Source organism: Columba livia, chromosome 2 (assembly GCF_036013475.1).
Source record: "Columba livia isolate bColLiv1 breed racing homer chromosome 2, bColLiv1.pat.W.v2, whole genome shotgun sequence".
Taxonomy (NCBI): domain Eukaryota; kingdom Metazoa; phylum Chordata; class Aves; order Columbiformes; family Columbidae; genus Columba; species Columba livia.
In genome coordinates, this window is record NC_088603.1 from 162,323,571 (window position 1) to 162,344,232 (window position 20,662).

Sequence of the window (20,662 nt, forward strand, 5' to 3'; positions counted from 1 at the left end):
GTTGTTTTAGGTTGTTTTGGGGTTGGTTTGGGGTTGGTTTGGGGTTGGTTTGGGGTTGGTTTGGGGTTTGTTGGGGTTGGTTTGGGTTGGTTTGGGTTGGTTTGGGTTGGTTTGGGGTGGTTTGGGTTGGTTTGGGGTTTGTTTGGGGTTGGTTTGGGGTGGTTTGGGTTGGTTTGGGTTCGTTTGGGGTTGGTTTGGGTTGGTTTGGGGTTGGTTTGGGTTGGTTTGGGTTGGTTTGGGGTTGGTTTGGGTTGTTTTGGGGTTGGTTTTGGTTGGTTTGGTTGGTTTGGGGTTGTTTTGGGGTTGGTTTGGGTTGGTTTGGGTTGGTTGGGGTTGGTTTGGGTTGGTTGGGGAGTGTGACGCTGTGTCCCCAGGGGTGCAGGAGGGGGTGCGGATGACGCTGGACTGTGCCCAGGCCACCTTCATCTCCTATGACAAGATGGTCATCTCGCTCAAAGGGGGCGAGATGTAAGGGCAGCCCCACCGTGTCCCCACCACGTCCCCTCTGTCCCCACCACGTCCCCTGTGTCCCCACTGCATCCATCCCCCATGTCCCCACCATGGGTGTCCCCCTTGTCCCCACTGCAGGTGTCCCCTCTGTTGCCACCATGTCCCCCTCTGTCCCCATCACATCCATCCCCTGGGTCCCCACCATGGGTGTCCCCTCTGTCCCCACCACGTCCCCTCTGTCCCCATCACATCCATCCCCTGGGTCCCCACCATGGGTGTCCCCTCTGTCCCCACCACGTCCCCTCTGTCCCCCTGTGTCCCCACTGCATCCATCCCCCATGTCCCCACCATGGGTGTCCCCCTTGTCCCCACCACAGGTGTCCCCTCTGTTGCCACCGTGTCCCCTCTGTCCCCATCACATCCATCCCCTGGGTCCCCACCATGGATGTCCCCTCTGTCCCCACCACGTCCCCTCTGTCCCTATCACATCCATCCCCTGGGTCCCCACCATGGGTGTCCCCTCTGTCCCCACCATGTCCCCTCTGTCCCCATCACATCCATCCCCTGGGTCCCCACCATGGATGTCCCCTCTGTCCCCACCACGTCCCCTCTGTCCCTATCACATCCATCCCCTGGGTCCCCACCATGGGTGTCCCCTCTGTCCCCACCACATCCCCTCTGTCCCCTGTGTCCCCACTGCATCCATCCCCCATGTCCCCACCATGGGTGTCCCCCTTGTCCCCCACTGCAGGTGTCCCCTCTGTTGCCACCGTGTCCCCTCTGTCCCCATCACATCCATCCCCTGGGTCCCCACCATGGGTGTCCCCTCTGTCCCCACCACGTCCCCTCTGTCCCCATCACATCCATCCCCTGGGTCCCCACCATGGGTGTCCCCTCTGTCCCCACCACGTCCCCTCTGTCCCTATCACATCCATCCCCTGGGTCCCCAACATGGGTGTCCCCTCTGTCCCCACCGTGTCCCCTCTGTCCCCATCACATCCATCCCCTGGGTCCCCACCATGGGTGTCCCCTCTGTCCCCACCATGTCCCCTCTGTCCCCATCACATCCATCCCCTGGGTCCCCACCATGGGTGTCCCCTCTGTCCCCACCACGTCCCCTGTGTCCCCACTGCATCCGTCCCTGCTGTCCCCACCATGGGTGTCCCCCTTGTCCCCACCACAGGTGTCCCCTCTGTCCCCACCACGTCCCCTCTGTCCCCATCACATCCATCCCCTGGGTCCCCACCATGGGTGTCCCCTCTGTCCCCACCACGTCCCCTGTGTCCCCACTGCATCCGTCCCTGCTGTCCCCACCATGGGTGTCCCCCTTGTCCCCACCACAGGTGTCCCCTCTGTCCCCACCACGTCCCCTCTGTCCCCATCACATCCATCCCCCGGGTCCCCACCATGGGTGTCCCCTCTGTCCCCACCACGTCCCCTGTGTCCCCACTGCATCCATCCCCCATGTCCCCACCATGGGTGTCCCCCTTGTCCCCACTGCAGGTGTCCCCTCTGTCCCCACCACGTCCCCTCTGTCCCCATCACATCCATCCCCCGGGTCCCCACCATGGGTGTCCCCTCTGTCCCCACCACGTCCCCTGTGTCCCCACTGCATCCATCCCCCATGTCCCCACCATGGGTGTCCCCCTTGTCCCCACTGCAGGTGTCCCCTCTGTCCCCACCACGTCCCCTCTGTCCCCATCACATCCATCCCCTGGGTCCCCACCATGGGTGTCCCCTCTGTCCCCACCATGTCCCCTCTGTCCCCATCACATCCATCCCCTGGGTCCCCACCATGGGTGTCCCCTCTGTCCCCACCATGTCCCCTCTGTCCCTATCACATCCATCCCCTGGGTCCCCACCATGGGTGTCCCCTCTGTCCCCACAGTGTCCCCGCTGTGGGTGTCCCCTGTGTCCCCACCACAGATGTCCCTTCTGTCCCCACCGTGGGTATCCCCACTGTGTCCCCTGTGTCCCCACCACATGTGCCCCTTCTGTCTCCACCGTGTCCCCACCACAAGTGTCCTTTCCATCCCAACTGCGGCTGTCCCTGTGTCCCCACCACATCCCCCGTGTCCCCAGCATGTCCCAGTGTCCCCAGCATGTCCCAGTGTCCCCATTGTGTCCCTCTGTCCCCAGCTACGTCCTGACGCTGATCACCGACGGGATGCGCAGCGTCCGCTCCTTCCACTTCGACAAGGCGGCCGCCAGCGTCCTCACCACCTGCGTAAGGACTGGGGACACAGGGACACGGGACCCCCCCGTGTCCCTGTCTGTCACCCCCTGTCACCCCCTGTCACCCGCTGGCCCCGCACACCGGTGACACTGGGGGCCCGGGTGCCTGTTCCTGGAGTCCCGTTTGGGGAACTGCCCCAAAATATCCTCCTGGCACCCCAAGATCCACCTCAGGGACCCCAAAATATCCTCCATGGGATCCCAAACCCCTCCCTGGGACCCCAAAATCCCCCACCAAGGGCCCTAAATCCCCTCCCTGGGGCCCCAAATCCCCTCCCTGGGACCCCAAGATCCACCCGCAGGACCTCAAAATAGTCCCTTGGGACCCCAAGATCCACCTTAGGGACCCCAAAATATCCTCCCTGGGATCCCAAATCCCCTCCCTGGGACCCCAAAATAGCCCCTTGGGACCCCAAGACCCACCCTGGGACCCCAAAGTCCCCCCAATGTCCCTGTGTCCCCACAGATGGTGACGCTGGAGCCCGGGTGCCTGTTCCTGGGGTCCCGTTTGGGGAACTGCCCCAAAATATCCCCCTGGCACCCCTAAATCACCCAAAATGTCCCCCTGGGACCCCAAACTATCTCCCTGGGACCCCAAGATCCACCCCAGGACACCAAAATATCCCCCTGGGGCCCCAAAATCCTCCCTGGGACCCCAAACTATTCCCCTGGGACCCCAAGATCCACCTTAGGGACCCCAAAATCTCCTTCTGGGACCCCAAAATCACCCCCCAGGGCCCCAGGTCCCCTCCCTGGGTCCCCAAAATATCCCCCTGGGACCCCAAGATCCACCTCAGGGACCCCAAAATATCCTCCCTGGATCCCAAACCCCTCCCTGGGACCCCAAAATCCCCCACCAAGGGCCCCAAATCCCCTCCCTGGGACCCCAAGATCCACCCGCAGGACCTCAAAATAGTCCCTTGGGACCCCAAGATCCACCTTAGGGACCCCAAAATATCCCCCGGACCCCAAGATCTACCCCCAGGACCCCAAAATATTCCCCTGGGACCCCAAATGCCCTCCCTGGGGCCCCAAAATCCCCCCCAAGGCCTCAAATCCTCTCCCTGGGACCTGAAAATATCCCCCTGGGACCCCAAGATCCACCTCAGGGACCCCAAAATAATCCTCCCTGGGATCCCAAACCCCTCCCTGGGACCCCAAAATCCACCCCCCCAGGGCCCCAAATCCCCTCCCTGGGACCCCAAATAGCCCCTTGGGACCCCAACACCCACCCTGGGACCCCAAAGTCCCCCCAATGTCCCTGTGTCCCCACAGATGGTGACGCTGGAGCCCGGGTGCCTGTTCCTGGGGTCCCGGTTGGGGAACTGCCCCAAAATATCCCCCTGGCACCCCTAAAGCACCCAAAATGTCCCCCTGGGACCCCAAACTATCTCCCTGGGACCCCAAGATCCACCCCAGGACACCAAAATATCCCCCTGGGGCCCAAAATCCTCCCTGGGACCCCAAACTATTCCCCTGGGACCCCAAGATCCACCTTAGGGACCCCAAAATCTGCCCCGCAGGGCCCCAAATCCCCTCCCTGGGACCCCAAAATATCCCCCTGGGATCCCAAACCCCTCCCTGTGACCCCAAAATCCACCCTAGGGACCCCAAAATCTCCTTCTGGGACCCCAAAATCCAGCCCCCAGGGCCCCAGGTCCCCTCCCTGGGTCCCCAAAATATCCCCTTGGGACCCCAAGATCCACCTCAGGGACCCCAAAATATCCTCCCTGGGATCCCAAACCCCTCCCTGGGACCCCAAAATCCCCCACCAAGGGCCCTAAATCCCCTCCCTGGGACCCCAAATCCACCCGCAGGACCTCAAAATAGTCCCTTGGGACCCCAAGATCCACCTTAGGGACCCCAAAATGTCCCCCTGGGACCCCAAGATCCACCCCCAGGACCCCAAAATATTCCTTTGGGACCCCAAATGCCCTCCCTGGGGCCCCAAAATCCCCCCCAAGGGCCTCAAATCCTCTCCCTGGGACCCCAAAATATCCCCCTGGGACCCCAAGATCCATCTCATGGACCCCAAAATATCCTCCCTGGGATCCCAAACCCCTCCCTGGGACCCCAAAATCCCCCACCAAGGGCCTCAAATCCCCTCCCTGGGACCCCAAAATAGCCCCTTGGGACCCCAAGACCCACCCTGGGACCCCAAAGTCCCCCCAATGTCCCTGTGTCCCCACAGATGGTGACGCTGGAGCCCGGGTGCCTGTTCCTGGGGTCCCGGTTGGGGAACTACCCCAAAATATCCCCCTGGCACCCCTAAATCACTCAAAATGTCCCCCTGGGACCCCAAACTATCTCCCTGGGACCCCAAGATCCACCCCAGGACACCAAAATATCCCCCTGGGGCCCCAAAATCCTCCCTGGGACCCCAAACTATTCCCCTGGGACCCCAAGATCCACCTTAGGGACCCCAAAATCTCCTTCTGGGACCCCAAAATCCAGCCCCCAGGGCCCCAGGTCCCCTCCCTGGGTCCCCAAAATATCCCCCTGGGACCCCAAGATCCACCTCAGGGACCCCAAAATATCCTCCCTGGGATCCCAAACCCCTCCCTGGGACCCCAAAATCCCCCACCAAGGGCCCCAAATCCCCTCCCTGGGACCCCAAGATCCACCTGCAGGACCTCAAAATAGTCCCTTGGGACCCCAAGATCCACCTTAGGGACCCCAAAATATCCCTCTGGACCCCAAGATCTACCCCCAGGACCCCAAAATATTCCCCTGCGACCCCAAATGCCCTCCCTGTGACCCCAAAATCCCCCCCAAGGGCCTCAAATCCTCTCCCTGGGACCTGAAAATATCCCCCTGGGACCCCAAGATCCACCTCAGGGACCCCAAAATATCCTCCCTGGGACCCCAAAATATCCTCCCTGGGACCCCAAAATCCCCCACCAAGGGCCCCAAATCCCCTCCCTGGGACCCCAAAATAGCCCCTTGGGACCCCAACACCCACCCTGGGACCCCAAAGTCCCCCCAATGTCCCTGTGTCCCCACAGATGGTAACACTGGAGCCCGGGTGCCTGTTCCTGGGGTCCCGGTTGGGGAACTGCCCCAAAATATCCCCCTGGCACCCCTAAATCACCCAAAATGACCCCCTGGGACCCCAAACTATCTCCCTGGGACCCCAAGATCCACCCCAGGACACCAAAATATCCCCCTGGGGCCCCAAAATCCTCCCTGGGACCCCAAACTATTCCCCTGGGACCCCAAGATCCACCTTAGGGACCCCAAAATCTCCTTCTGGGACCCCAAAATCTGCCCCGCAGGGCCCCAAATCCCCTCCCTGGGACCCCAAAATATCCCCCTGGGATCCCAAACCCCTCCCTGTGACCCCAAAATCCACCTTAGGGACCCCAAAATCTCCTTCTGGGACCCCGAAATCCACCCCCCAGGGCCCCAGGTCCCCTCCCTGGGTCCCAAAAATATCCTCTTGGCACCCCAAGATCCACCTCAGGGACCCCAAAATATCCTCCCTGGGATCTCAAACCCCTCCCTGGGACCCCAAAATCCCCCACCAAGGGCCCCAAATCCCCTCCCTGGGACCCCAAAATATCCCCCTGGGATCCCAAACCCCTCCCTGTGACCCCAAAATCCCCCACCAAGGGCCCCAAATCCCCTCCCTGGGACCCCAAGATCCACCCGCAGGACCTCAAAATAGTCCCTTGGGACCCCAAGATCCACCTTAGGGACCCCAAAATATCCCCCGGGACCCCAAGATCTACCCCCAGGACCCCAAAATATTCCCCTGGGTCCCTAAATGTCCTGCGTGGGGCCCCAAAATCCCCCCCAAGGGCCTCAAATCCTCTCCCTGGGACCCCAAAATATCCCCCTGGGACCCCAAGATCCATCTCATGGACCCCAAAATATCCTCCCTGGCATCCCAAACCCCTCCCTGGGACCCCAAAATCCACCCTCCCAGGGCCCCAAATCGCCTCCCTGGGACCCCAAAATAGCCCCTTGGGACCCCAAGACCCACCCTGGGACCCCAAAGTCCCCCCAATGTCCCTGTGTCCCCACAGATGGTGACGCTGGAGCCCGGGTGCCTGTTCCTGGGGTCCCGTTTGGGGAACTGCCCCAAAATATCCCCCTGGCACCCCTAAATCACCCAAAATGTCCCCCTGGGACCCCAAACTATCTCCCTGGGACCCCAAGATCCACCCCAGGACACCAAAATATCCCCCTGGGGCCCCAAAATCCTCCCTGGGACCCCAAACTATTCCCCTGGGACCCCAAGATCCACCTTAGGGACCCCAAAATCTCCTTCTGGGACCCCAAAATCTGCCCCGCAGGGCCCCAAATCCCCTCCCTGGGACCCCAAAATATCCCCCTGGGATCCCAAACCCCTCCCTGTGACCCCAAAATCCACCTTAGGGACCCCAAAATCTCCTTCTGGGACCCCAAAATCCACCCCCCAGGGCCCCAGGTCCCCTCCCTGGGTCCCCAAAATATCCCCCTGGGACCCCAAGATCCACCTCAGGGACCCCGAAATATCCTCCCTGGGATCCCAAACACCTCCCTGGGACCCCAAAATCCCCCACCAGGGGCCCTAAATCCCCTCCCTGGGACCCCAAGATCTACCCGCAGGACCTCAAAATAGTACCTTGGGACCCCAAGATCCACCTTAGGGACCCCAAAATATCCCCCGGGACCCCAAGATCTACCCCCAGGACCCCAAAATATTCCCCTGGGACCCCAAATGCCCTCCCTGGGGCCCCAAAATCCCCCCCAAGGGCCTCAAATCCTCTCCCTGGGACCCCAAAATATCCCCCTGGGACCCCAAGATCCACCTCATGGACCCCAAAATATCCTCCCTGGGATCCCAAACCCCTCCCTGGGACCCCAAAATCCACCCTCCCAGGGCCCCAAATCCCCTCCCTGGGACCCCAAATAGCCCCTTGGGACCCCAACACCCACCCTGGGACCCCAAAGTCCCCCCAATGTCCCTGTGTCCCCACAGATGGTGACGCTGGAGCCCGGGTGCCTGTTCCTGGGGTCCCGGTTGGGGAACTGCCCCAAAATATCCCCCTGGCACCCCTAAATCACCCAAAATGTCCCCCTGGGACCCCAAACTATCTCCCTGGGACCCCAAGATCCACCCCAGGACACCAAAATATCCCCCTGGGGCCCCAAAATCCTCCCTGGGACCCCAAACTATTCCCCTGGGACCCCAAGATCCACCTTAGGGACCCCAAAATCTGCCCCGCAGGGCCCCAAATCCCCTCCCTGGGACCCCAAAATATCCCCCTGGGATCCCAAACCCCTCCCTGTGACCCCAAAATCCACCCTAGGGACCCCAAAATCTCCTTCTGGGACCCCAAAATCCAGCCCCCAGGGCCCCAGGTCCCCTCCCTGGGTCCCCAAAATATCCCCTTGGGACCCCAAGATCCACCTCAGGGACCCCAAAATATCCTCCCTGGGATCCCAAACCCCTCCCTGGGACCCCAAAATCCCCCACCAAGGGCCCTAAATCCCCTCCCTGGGACCCCAAATCCACCCGCAGGACCTCAAAATAGTCCCTTGGGACCCCAAGATCCACCTTAGGGACCCCAAAATGTCCCCCTGGGACCCCAAGATCCACCCCCAGGACCCCAAAATATTCCTTTGGGACCCCAAATGCCCTCCCTGGGGCCCCAAAATCCCCCCCAAGGGCCTCAAATCCTCTCCCTGGGACCCCAAAATATCCCCCTGGGACCCCAAGATCCATCTCATGGACCCCAAAATATCCTCCCTGGGATCCCAAACCCCTCCCTGGGACCCCAAAATCCCCCACCAAGGGCCTCAAATCCCCTCCCTGGGACCCCAAAATAGCCCCTTGGGACCCCAAGACCCACCCTGGGACCCCAAAGTCCCCCCATTGTCCCTGTGTCCCCACAGATGGTGACGCTGGAGCCCGGGTGCCTGTTCCTGGGGTCCCGGTTGGGGAACTACCCCAAAATATCCCCCTGGCACCCCTAAATCACTCAAAATGTCCCCCTGGGACCCCAAACTATCTCCCTGGGACCCCAAGATCCACCCCAGGACACCAAAATATCCCCCTGGGGCCCCAAAATCCTCCCTGGGACCCCAAACTATTCCCCTGGGACCCCAAGATCCACCTTAGGGACCCCAAAATCTCCTTCTGGGACCCCAAAATCCAGCCCCCAGGGCCCCAGGTCCCCTCCCTGGGTCCCCAAAATATCCCCCTGGGACCCCAAGATCCACCTCAGGGACCCCAAAATATCCTCCCTGGGACCCCAAAATCCCCCACCAAGGGCCCCAAATCCCCTCCCTGGGACCCCAAGATCCACCTGCAGGACCTCAAAATAGTCCCTTGGGACCCCAAGATCCACCTTAGGGACCCCAAAATATCCCTCTGGACCCCAAGATCTACCCCCAGGACCCCAAAATATTCCCCTGCGACCCCAAATGCCCTCCCTGTGACCCCAAAATCCCCCCCAAGGGCCTCAAATCCTCTCCCTGGGACCTGAAAATATCCCCCTGGGACCCCAAGATCCACCTCAGGGACCCCAAAATATCCTCCCTGGGATCCCAAACCACTCCCTGGGACCCCAAAATCCACCCTCCCAGGGCCCCAAATCCCCTCCCTGGGACCCCAAAATAGCCCCTTGGGACCCCAAGACCCACCCTGGGACCCCAAAGTCCCCCCAATGTCCCTGTGTCCCCACAGATGGTGACGCTGGAGCCCGGGTGCCTGTTCCTGGGGTCCCGTTTGGGGAACTGCCCCAAAATATCCCCCTGGCACCCCTAAATCACCCAAAATGTCCCCCTGGGACCCCAAACTATCTCCCTGGGACCCCAAGATCCACCCCAGGACACCAAAATATCCCCCTGGGGCCCCAAAATCCTCCCTGGGACCCCAAACTATTCCCCTGGGACCCCAAGATCCACCTTAGGGACCCCAAAATCTCCTTCTGGGACCCCAAAATCGGCCCCGCAGGGCCCCAAATCCCCTCCCTGGGACCCCAAAATATCCCCCTGGGATCCCAAACCCCTCCCTGTGACCCCAAAATCCACCTTAGGGACCCCAAAATCTCCTTCTGGGACCCCAAAATCCACCCCCCAGGGCCCCAGGTCCCCTCCCTGGGTCCCCAAAATATCCCCCTGGGACCCCAAGATCCACCTCAGGGACCCAAAAATATCCTCCCTGGGACCCCAAAATCCCCCACCAAGGGCCCCAAATCCCCTCCCTGGGACCCCAAGATCCTCCTGCAGGACCTCAAAATAGTCCCTTGGGACCCCAAGATCCACCTTAGGGACCCCAAAATATCCCCCGGGACCCCAAGATCTACCCCCAGGACCCCAAAATATTGCCCTGGGACCCCAAATGCCCTCCCTGGGGCCCCAAAATCCCCCCCAAGGGCCTCAAATCCTCTCCCTGGGACCCCAAAATATCCCCCTGGGACCCCAAGATCCACCTCAGGGACCCCAAAATATCCTCCCTGGGATCCCAAACCCCTCCCTGGGACCCCAAAATCCCCCACCAAGGGCCCCAAATCCCCTCCCTGGGACCCCAAGATCCACCCGCAGGACCTCAAAATAGTCCCTTGGGACCCCAAGATCCACCTTAGGGACCCCAAATTATCCCCCTGGGACCCCAAGATCCACCCCCAAGACCCCAAAATATTCCCCTTGGACCCCAAATGTCCTGCGTGGGGCCCCAAAATCCCCCCCAAGGGCCTCAAATCCTCTCCCTGGGACCCCAAAATATCCCCCCGGGACCCCAAGATCCACCTCAGGGACCCCAAAATATCCTCCCTGGGATCCCAAAGCCTTCCCTGGGACCCCAAAATCCCCCACCAAGGGCCCCAAATCCCCTCCCTGGGACCCCAAGATCCACCCGCAGGACCTCAAAATAGTCCCTTGGGACCCCAAGATCCACCTTAGGGACCCCAAAATATCCCCCTGGGACCCCAAGATCCACCCCCAGGACCCCAAAATATTACCCTGGAACCCCAAATGCCCTCCCTGGGGCCCCAAAATCCCCCCCAAGGGCCTCAAATCCTCTCCCTGGGACCCCAAAATATCCCCCCGGGACCCCAAGATCCACCTCAGGGACCCCAAAATATCCTCCCTGGGATCCCAAACCCCTCCCTGGGACCCCAAAATCCACCCCCCCAGGGCCCCAAATCCCCTCCCTGGGACCCCAAAATAGCCCCTTGGGACCCCAAGACCCACCCTGGGACCCCAAAGTCCCCCCAATGTCCCTGTGTCCCCACAGATGGTGACGCTGGAGCCCGGGTGCCTGTTCCTGGGGTCCCGTTTGGGGAACTGCCCCAAAATATCCCCCTGGCACCCCTAAAGCACCCAAAATATCCCCCTGGGACCCCAAACTATCTCCCTGGGACCCCAAGATCCACCCCAGGACACCAAAATATCCCCCTGGGGCCCCAAAATCCTCCCTGGGACCCCAAACTATTCCCCTGGGACCCCAAGATCCACCTTAGGGACCCCAAAATCTCCTTCTGGGACCCCAAAATCTGCCCCGCAGGGCCCCAAATCCCCTCCCTGGTACCCCAAAATATCCCCCTGGGATCCCAAACCCCTCCCTGGGACCCCAAAATCCACCCCCCCAGGGCCCCAAATCCCCTCCCTGGGACCCCAAAATAGCCCCTTGGGACCCCAAGACCCACCCTGGGACCCCAAAGTCCCCCCAATGTCCCTGTGTCCCCACAGATGGTGACGCTGGAGCCCGGGTGCCTGTTCCTGGGGTCCCGGTTGGGGAACTACCCCAAAATATCCCCCTGGCACCCCTAAATCACTCAAAATGTCCCCCTGGGACCCCAAACTATCTCCCTAGGACCCCAAGATCCACCCCAGGACCCCAAAGTCCCCCCAATGTCCCTGTGTCCCCACAGATGGTGACGCTGGAGCCCGGGTACCTGTTCCTGGGGTCCCGGTTGGGGAACTCGCTGCTGCTCAAGTACACGGAGAAGCTGCAGGAGCCGCCGCCCGCGGGCAGGGACGGGAACGACCGGCCTGTGAGAGCGGGGGGCACCCCCAAATCCACCCCTGGGACCCCAAAATCCACCCCCCCAGACCCTAAAATATCCCCCTGGGTCCCCCAAATCCAGCCCGGGACCCCCAAAATCCACCCCCGGGACCCTAAAATATCCCCCTGGGTTCCCAAAATCCACCCCTGGGACCCCCAAATCCACCCCTGGGACCCCAAAATCCACCCCCCGGACCCTAAAATATCCCCCTGGGTCCCCCAAGTCCACCCCTGGGACCCCCAAATCCACCCCCGGGACCCCCAAAATCCACTCCCCGGACCCTAAAATATCCCACTGGGTCCCCCAAGTCCACTAACGGGACCCCAAAATCCACCCCTGGGACCCCGAAATCCACCCCTGGGACCCCAAAATCCACCCCCCGGACACTAAAATATCCCCCTGGCTACCCAAAATCCACCCCTGGGACCCCAAAATCCACACCTGGGACCCCAAAATCCACCCCCGGGACCCTAAAATATCCCCCTGGGTCCCCCAAATCAACCAACGGGACCCCCAAATCCACCCCTGGGACGCCAAAATCCACTCCCCAGACCCTAAAATATCCCCCTGGGTCCCCCAAGTCCACCCCTGCGACCCCCAGATCCACCCCCGGGACCCCCAAAATCCACTCCCCGGACCCTAAAATATCCCACTGGGTCCCCCAAATCCACCAACGGGACCCCAAAATCCACCCCTGGGACCCCGAAATCCACCCCTGGGACCCCAAAATCCACCCCCCCGGACACTAAAATATCCCCCTGGCTACCCAAAATCCACCCCTGGGACCCCCAAATCCACACCTGGGACCCCAAAATCCACCCCCGGGACCCTAAAATATCCCCCTGGGTCCCCAAAATCCACCCCCGGGACCCTGAAATCCACCCCTGGGACCCCGAAATCCACACCTGGGACCCCAAAATCCACCCCCGGGACCCTAAAATATCCCCCTGGGTCCCCCAAATACACCCCTGGGACCCCGAAATCCACCCCTGGGACCCCAAAATCCATTACCCGGACCTTAAAATAGCCCCCTGGGTCCCCAAAATCCACCCCCGGGACCTCCAAATCCACCCCTGGGACCCCCAAATCCACCCCTGGGACCCAAAAATATCCCCTCGGGTCCCCCAAATCCACCCCCAGGACCCCGAAATCCACCCCCAGCAGCCCCAAATCCACCCAAAATCCACCCCTGGGACCCCAAAACGGCCCCTGGGACCCCGAAATCCCCCCAAATCCCCCTCCGGGACCCTAAAATCCCCCTGAAATCCACCCCTGGGACCCAAAAATATCCCCTGGGACCCCAAAATCCCCCCTATATCCTCCCTTGGGTCCTCAAAATCCAACCCTGGGACCCCCAAATCCCTCCCCCAGGAGGAGCCCCCCGTGAAGAAGAAACGTGCAGAGCCCGCGGGGACATGGGCAGGTGGGGACAGGGGGACACCGGGACGGGGGGGACACGGTGACAGGAGGGGTGACAGGGTCACAACAGGTGACAGGGGGTGACATGGTGATGGGGGTGACACAGTGACAGGGTGACATGGTGACAGGGAGATGACAATGATGGGGGTGACAGGAGGGGTGACACCATGACAGGGTGATGGGGGTGACAGGGTGACATGGTGACAGGGAGGTGACAGTGATGGGGGTGACAGGATGGGTGACACCGTGATAGGGTGACGGGGGTGACACAGTGACAGGGTGACATGGTGACAGGGAGATGACAGTGATGGGGGTGACAGGAGGGGTGACACCGTGATAGGGTGACGGGGGTGACACAGTGACAGGGTGACATGGTGACAGGGAGATGACAGTGATGGGGGTGACAGGAGGAGTGACACCGTGATAGGGTGATGGGGGTGACACAGTGACAGGGTGACATGGTGACAGGGAGGTGACAATGATGAGGGTGACAGGAGGGGTGACACCGTGATAGGGTGATGAGCGTGACAGGTGACAGGTCACAGGGTCAGGGGGGTGACATAGTGACAGGGAGGGTGATGGGGGCTGGCACGATGACAGAAGGGTGACATAGTGACAGGGTGATGGGGGGTGACACCGTGGCAGGGAGGGTGACACAGTGATGGGACAGTGACATGGAGGTGATGGGAGGTGACATGGTGACAGGGGGTGACATGGTGGCAAGGGGTGACACAGTGACAGGGGCGTGACTGGGCGGGGGGGACATGGTGCCAAGGGGTGACATGGCGATAGGGGGCTGGGGGTGCCATGGGGAGGTGGCAGGGTGCTGGGGGGTGACAGGAGGTGACAGGGGGTGACAGGAGGTGACGGGAGGTGACAGGAGGTGACATCCCCAGGCGGGCAGGCGGCGCAGGACGAGGTGGACGAGATTGAGGTTTACGGCTCCGAGGCGCAGTCAGGCACCCAACTGGCCACCTTCTCCTTCGAGGTACCGCAGGGGGACCCCTTGTCACCCCCTGTCACCCCCTGTCACCCCCTTGTCACCCCTGTCACCCCACGTCACCCTCTGTGTCCCCAGGTGTGCGACAGCATCCTCAACATCGGGCCCTGCGCCAACGCGGCCATGGGGGAGCCGGCCTTCCTGTCCGAGGAGGTGAGACCGTCCCCTCGCTGTCCCCTCCCTGTCCCTGTCCCCTCCCTGTCCCTGTCCCCTCCCTGTCCCTGTCCCCACACTGGGCTCGGTGACATCCCCACCGGTTTGGTACTGGTCCCAGTTCCAGAGCAGCCCTGAGCCCGACCTGGAGATCGTCCTGTGCTCCGGCTACGGCAAGAACGGCGCCCTCACCGTGCTGCAGGTGGGGACACGGGTGACACCGCGGTGGCACAGGGCCCCATGTCCCCCCATGTCCCCCCATGTCACCCCCATGTCCCCCCCATGCACCACATGTCCCAGCAGTGTCCTCAACAGGTCGGGTGTCAGTTGCCAGAGGGTCCTGCAGGTCACCCCATGGGGACAAAAGGGACACGCAGAGCCCTGTGGCCCCTCCCATGACCCCCCTGTGTCACCTCCTGCCCCCCCTGTGTCCCCATGTCCCCCCCGTGCCACATGAGCCCTGTCCCTGCAGTGTCACTGGAGATCAGGTACTGGCACCACAGGGTCCTTCAGGTCACCCCATGGGGACACAAGGGACACAGGGCCATGTGTCCCCTTCCCCATGTCCCCTGTGTCCCCCCCATGTCCCGATCCCCTGGGATTGTCCCCAACCCCCTGGGCTGTCCCCAGATCCCTGGCAACGTCCCCAAACCCCCAGGGACATCCTGAAACACCCCCGGGATGTCCCCAAACCCCCCAGGATGTCCCCAAACCCCCCGGGTACATCCCCAAACCCACCTTGATGTGTCCCCAAACCCCCGGGGATGTCCCTAAAATCCCCCAGTGACATCCCCAAACTTCCTGGGAATGTCCCCAAACCCCAGCAGGGACATCCCCAAAGCCCCAGGGGTGTCCCCAAACCCTCCAGGATGTCCCCAAACCCTCCAGGATGTCCCCACGTCCCCCCCCGCGCTGCACAAGGCCTGTCCGGGCTCAGTGTCACCGGCAGGTCAGGTACCGGCGCCAGAGCAGAGCCGGGGACAAACCAGGGCTGTCCCCAAGCCTGGGCACCGCCTGTACCCCCCCCGGGACACCCTGTCACCCCAGGGCCACCCCGTCACCCCAGGGCCACCCCTGTCCCCTGCCCCACGGTGTGTCCCCCTCGCTGTCCCCCCAGAGGAGCGTCCGGCCACAGGTGGTGACAACGTTCGAGCTGCCGGGATGTCACGACATGTGGACGGTCATCGCGCCCCAGCGCAGGGAGGAGGTGGGTGACCGAGGTGTCCCCAAACCCTCTGGGGTGTCCCCAAACCCCTGTGGACATACTGAAACCACCAGTGTGTCCCCAAACCCCTCCGGGATGTCCCCAGCCCCTCCAGGGTGTCCCCAGCCCCTCCAGGGCCATCCCAAATCCCTTGGGGATGTCACCAACTCTCTGGGTTGTCCCCAAATCCCTGGCAACGTCACCAAACCCCCAGGGATGTCCTGAAACCTTCGGGTGTCCCCAACCCCTCCAGGATGTCCCCAGCCCCTCCAGGATGTCCCCAACCCCTCTAGGATGTCCCCAACCCCCCCAGGGCCATCTCCAATCCGCTGGGGATGTCACCAACTCCCTGGGTTGTCCCCAAATCCCTGGCAACATCACCAAACCCCCAGGGATGTCCTGAAACCTCCGGGTGTCCCCAACCCCTCCAGGATGTCCCCAACCCCTCTAGGATGTCCCCAACCCCTCCAGGGTGTCCCCAACCCCTCCAGGGCCATCTCCAATCCCTTGGGGATGTCACCAACTCCCTGGGTTGTCCCCAAATCCCTGCCGATGTCACCAAACCCCCAGGGATGTCCTGAAACCTCTGGGGTGTCCCCAACCCCTCCAGGATGTCCCCAACCCCTCTAGGATGTCCCCAACCCCCCCAGGGCCATCTCCAATCCACTGGGGATGTCACCAACTCCCTGGGTTGTCCCCAAATCCCTGCCAATGTCACCAAACCCTCAGGAATGTCCTGAAACCTCCGGGGTGTCCCCAAACGCCCCAAGGTGTCCCCAAAGCCCCTGGGGGATGTCCCCAAACCCCACTGGTGTGTCCCAAACCCCCTGGGGACATCCCCAAAGCCACCTTGGTGTGTCCCCACACTCCCCCAGTATGTCCCCACACCCCCTAGGTGTGTCCCCAGAGCCCCTCAGGGATGTCCCCAAAGCGCCTGGGTTTGTCCCCAAGGCCCCAAGGATGTCCCCAAACCCCCCAGCAATGTCCCCAAACCCCTGGGGACATCCCTAAAGCCCCCCAGCGATGTCCCCAAACCCCTGGATGTGTCCCCAAAACCCTGGAGATGTCTCGAGACCCCCAGCGTCATCCCCCCACAGATGTCCCCAAACCCCAGGGGACATCCCCAAGTCCCCAGGGATGTCCCCAAACCCCCAGAGACATCCCCAAACCTCCCAGCTATGTCCCCAAACCCCCACAGATGTCCCCAAACCCCTGGGGACATCCCCAAACCCCCCACAGATGTCCCCAAACCCCTGGGGACATCCCCAAAGCCCCCCAGCGATGTCCCCAAATCCCTGGATGTGTCCCCAAAACCCTGGAGATGTCTCGAGACCCCCAGGGTCATCGCCCCACAGACGTCCCCAAACCCCTGGGGACATCCCCAAGTCCCCAGGGATGTCCCCAAACCCCCAGAGACATCCCCAAACCCCCCAGCGATGTCTCCAAACCCCCACAGATGTCCCCAAACCCCTGGGGACATCCCCAAAGCCCCCCAGTGATGTCCCCAAACGCCTGGATGTGTCCCCAAACCCCTGGAGATGTCTCCAGACCCCTGGGGTGATCCCCAAACCCCCCACGGATGTCCCCAGACCCCTGGGGACATCCCCAAGTCCCCAGGGATGTCCCCAACCCCCCCAGAGACATCCCCAAACTCCCCAGCGATGTCCCCAAACCTTCCCCTGGATGTGTCCCCAAACCCTCCCCTGGATGTGTCCCCAAACCCCATAACGATGTCCCCAGCCTCTCCTTGGATGTGTCCCCAAACACCCGGAGATGTCCCCCAAACTCCCCAGGGACGTCCCCAAAGCCCCGGGGACATCCCCATCCCTGTCCCCGGGGGTGCCACCGCGTGTCCCCGCAGCCGAGTGACACGGCACCGGGGGAGGACAGCGAGAAGGAGACACCGTCCCCCGCGTCCCCCGAGGAGGACGGCAAGCGGCACGGCTTCCTCATCCTCAGCCGTGAGGACTCCACCATGGTGCGGTGACACGGTGACGGGTGACAGGTCACAGGGTCATGAGTGTGGCAGGAGGGTGACATAGTGACAGAGAGGGTGATGGGGGCTGGCACGGTGACAGGAGGGTGATACAGTGACAGGCTGATGGGGGGTGACGGGGGTGACACCGTGACAGGGAGGGTGACACGGTGATGGGACAGTGACATGGGGGTGATGGGTGGTGACATGGTGACAGGGGGTGGCACAGTGGCAAGGGGTGACAGGGTGATGGGGGTGATGGGTGACAGGTCACAGGGTCATGAGTGTGGCAGGAGGGTGACATAGTGACAGGGAGGGTGGCAGGGGCTGGCACGGTGACAGGAGGGTGATATAGTGACAGTGTGATGGGGGTGACACGGTGATGGGACAGTGACATGGGGGTGATGGGAGGTGACATGGTGACAGGGGGTGGCACAGTGGCAAGGGGTGACAGGGTGATGGGGGTGATGGGTGACAGGTCACAGGGTCATGAGTGTGGCAGGAGGGTGACATAGTGACAGGGAGGGTGACGTGGTGATGGGACAGTGACATGGGGGTGATGGGAGGTGACATGGTGACAGGGGGTGGCACAGTGGCAAGGGGTGATGGGGGTGACGGGTGACAGGTCACAGGGTCATGAGTGTGGCAGGAGGGTGACATAGTGACAGGGAGGGTGACGTGGTGATGGGACAGTGACATGGGGGTGATGGGAGGTGACATGGTAACAGGGGGTGGCACAGTGGCAAGGGGTGACAGGGTGATGGGGGTGACGGGTGACATGTCACAGGGTCATTAGTGTGGCAGGAGGGTGACATAGTGACAGGGAGGGTGGCAGGGGCTGGCACTGTGACAGGAGGGTGATATAGTGACAGGGTGATGGGGGTAACACGGTGATGGGACAGTGACATGGGGGTGATGGGAGGTGACATGGTGACAGGGGGTGGCACAGTGGCAAGGGGTGACAGGGTGATGGGGGTGACGGGTGACAGGTCACAGGGTCATAAGTGTGGCAGGAGGGTGACATAGTGACAGGGAGGGTGGCAGGGGCTGGCACTGTGACAGGAGGGTGATATAGTGACAGGGTGATGGGGGTAACACGGTGATGGGACAGTGACATGGGGGTGATGGGTGGTGACATGGTGACAAGGGGTGGCACAGTGGCAAGGGGTGACGTGGTGACAGGGTGATGGGGGATGATGGGTGACAGGTCACAGGGTCATGAGTGTGGCAGGAGGGTGACATAGTGACAGGGAGGGTGACGGGGGCTGGCACGGTGACAGCAGGATGATATAGTGACAAGGTGATTGATGGGGATGACACGGTGATGGGACAGTGACATGGGGGTGATGGGAGGTGACATGGTGACAGGGGATGACACAGTGGCAAGGGGTGACACGGTGACAGGGGCATGACTGGGGGGGACACACATGGTGCCAAGGGGTGACATGGCAATAGGGACACCTGGGGGCCTTTGGGGTGACACCCAAGGGGGCTTTGGGGTGACACAGGGGACAGCCTGGCGACACCCTGGGGTGCTTTGGGGTGACGGTGACGCGGGGGGTGCGGCCGGTGTCCCTGGGCTGTCCCCAGCGTGTCCCTTTGTCCCCAGATCCTGCAGACGGGGCAGGAGATCATGGAGCTGGACACCAGCGGCTTCGCCACCCAGGGCCCCACCGTGTTCGCCGGGAACATCGGGGACAACCGGTACATCGTGCAGGTGTCACCGCTCGGCATCCGCCTGCTCGAGGGAGGTGGGTGACACAGGGGACAGCATGGGGACACCCCGGGGCTTTGGGGTGACCCAGGGGACACCTAGGGGGCTTTGGGGTGACACCCAAAGGTCCTTTGAGGTGACACAGGGGACACCCAAGGGACTTTGGGGTGACACCCTAGGGGGCTTTGGGAGGACACAGAGGACACCCAAGGGACTTTGGGGTGACACCCTAGGGGGCTTTGGGAGGACACAGAGGACACCCAAGGGACTTTGGGGTGACCTCCAAGGGTGCTTTGGGGGGACACGGGACACCTAGGGGGCTTTGGGGTGACACCCAAGGGACTTTGGGGTGACACCCAAGTGTGCTTTGGGGGGACACAGTGGACACCTGGGGGGCTTTGGGGTGACACCACGGGGTGCTTTGGGGGACACAGAGGACACCCAAGGGACTTTGGGGTGACACCCTAGGGGGCTTTGGGAGGACACAAGGGACACCCAAGAGACTTTGGGGGGACACCCAAGGGTGCTTTGGGGGGACACGGGACACCTAGGGGGCTTTGGGGTGACACCCAGGGTGCTTTGGGGGGACACAGGGGACACCCTAGGGCCTAGGGGGCTTTGGGAGGACACAAGGGACACCCAAGGGACTTTGGGGTGACACCCTAGGGGGCTTTGGGAGGACACAGAGGACACCCAAGGGACTTTGGGGTGACATCCAAGGGTGCTTTGGGGGGACACGGGACACCTAGGGGGCTTTGGGGTGACACCCTAGGGGGCTTTGGGGTGACACCCAAGGGTGCTTTGGGGTGACACAGGGGACACCCTAGGGGGCTTTGGGAGGACACAGAGGACACCCAAGGAACTTTGGGGTGACACCCAAGTGTGCTTTGGGGGGACACAGTGGACACCTGGGGGGCTTTGGGGTGACACCACGGGGTGCTTTGGGGGACACAGGGGACACCCAAGGGACTTTGGGGTGACACCCTAGGGGGCTTTGGGAGGACACAGAGGACACCCAATGGACTTTGGGGTGACACCCAAGTGTGCTTTGGGGGGACACAGTGGACACCTGGGGGGCTTTGGGGTGACACCACGGGGTGCTTTGGGGGACACAGGGGACAGCGCAGGGACACCCTGGGGCTTTGGGGGGATACCCAGGGGTGCTTTGGGGGGACAAAGGGGACAGCTGGGGGCTTTAGGATGACACCCAAGGGTGCTTTGGGGCAGCACAGGCGACAGTGCGGGGACACCCCGGGGCTTTGGGGGGACACCCCGGGATGCTTTGGGGTGACATCAAAGGGTGCTTGGGGGTGACACAGGGGACACCCTAGGGGCCTTTGGGAGGACACAGGGGACAGCCAGGCGGGCTTTGGGGTGACACAGGACAGCCTGGGGTGCTTTGGGGTGACACATGGGACACCCTAGGGGGCTTTGGGTGACACAGGGGACACCCTGGGACTTTGGGGGGACACAGGGGACACCTGGGGGGCTTTAGGGTGACACCCAAGGTTGC

General features: G+C 62.2%; 1 protein-coding gene across 1 annotated transcript in view; it reads left to right on the forward strand.

Annotated features, from left to right (window-relative positions):
• CPSF1 (cleavage and polyadenylation specific factor 1) overlaps positions 1 to 20,662 on the forward strand; it is a 77,431-nt gene that overhangs the window by 19,446 nt on the left and 37,323 nt on the right. Inside the window, 10 exon segments of the mRNA XM_065053527.1 lie at positions 140 to 468; positions 2,590 to 2,677; positions 11,550 to 11,672; positions 13,056 to 13,107; positions 14,000 to 14,091; positions 14,182 to 14,256; positions 14,378 to 14,458; positions 15,374 to 15,463; positions 17,322 to 17,438; positions 19,045 to 19,186. Coding sequence (XP_064909599.1) covers positions 140 to 468; positions 2,590 to 2,677; positions 11,550 to 11,672; positions 13,056 to 13,107; positions 14,000 to 14,091; positions 14,182 to 14,256; positions 14,378 to 14,458; positions 15,374 to 15,463; positions 17,322 to 17,438; positions 19,045 to 19,186 — 1,189 coding nt within the window.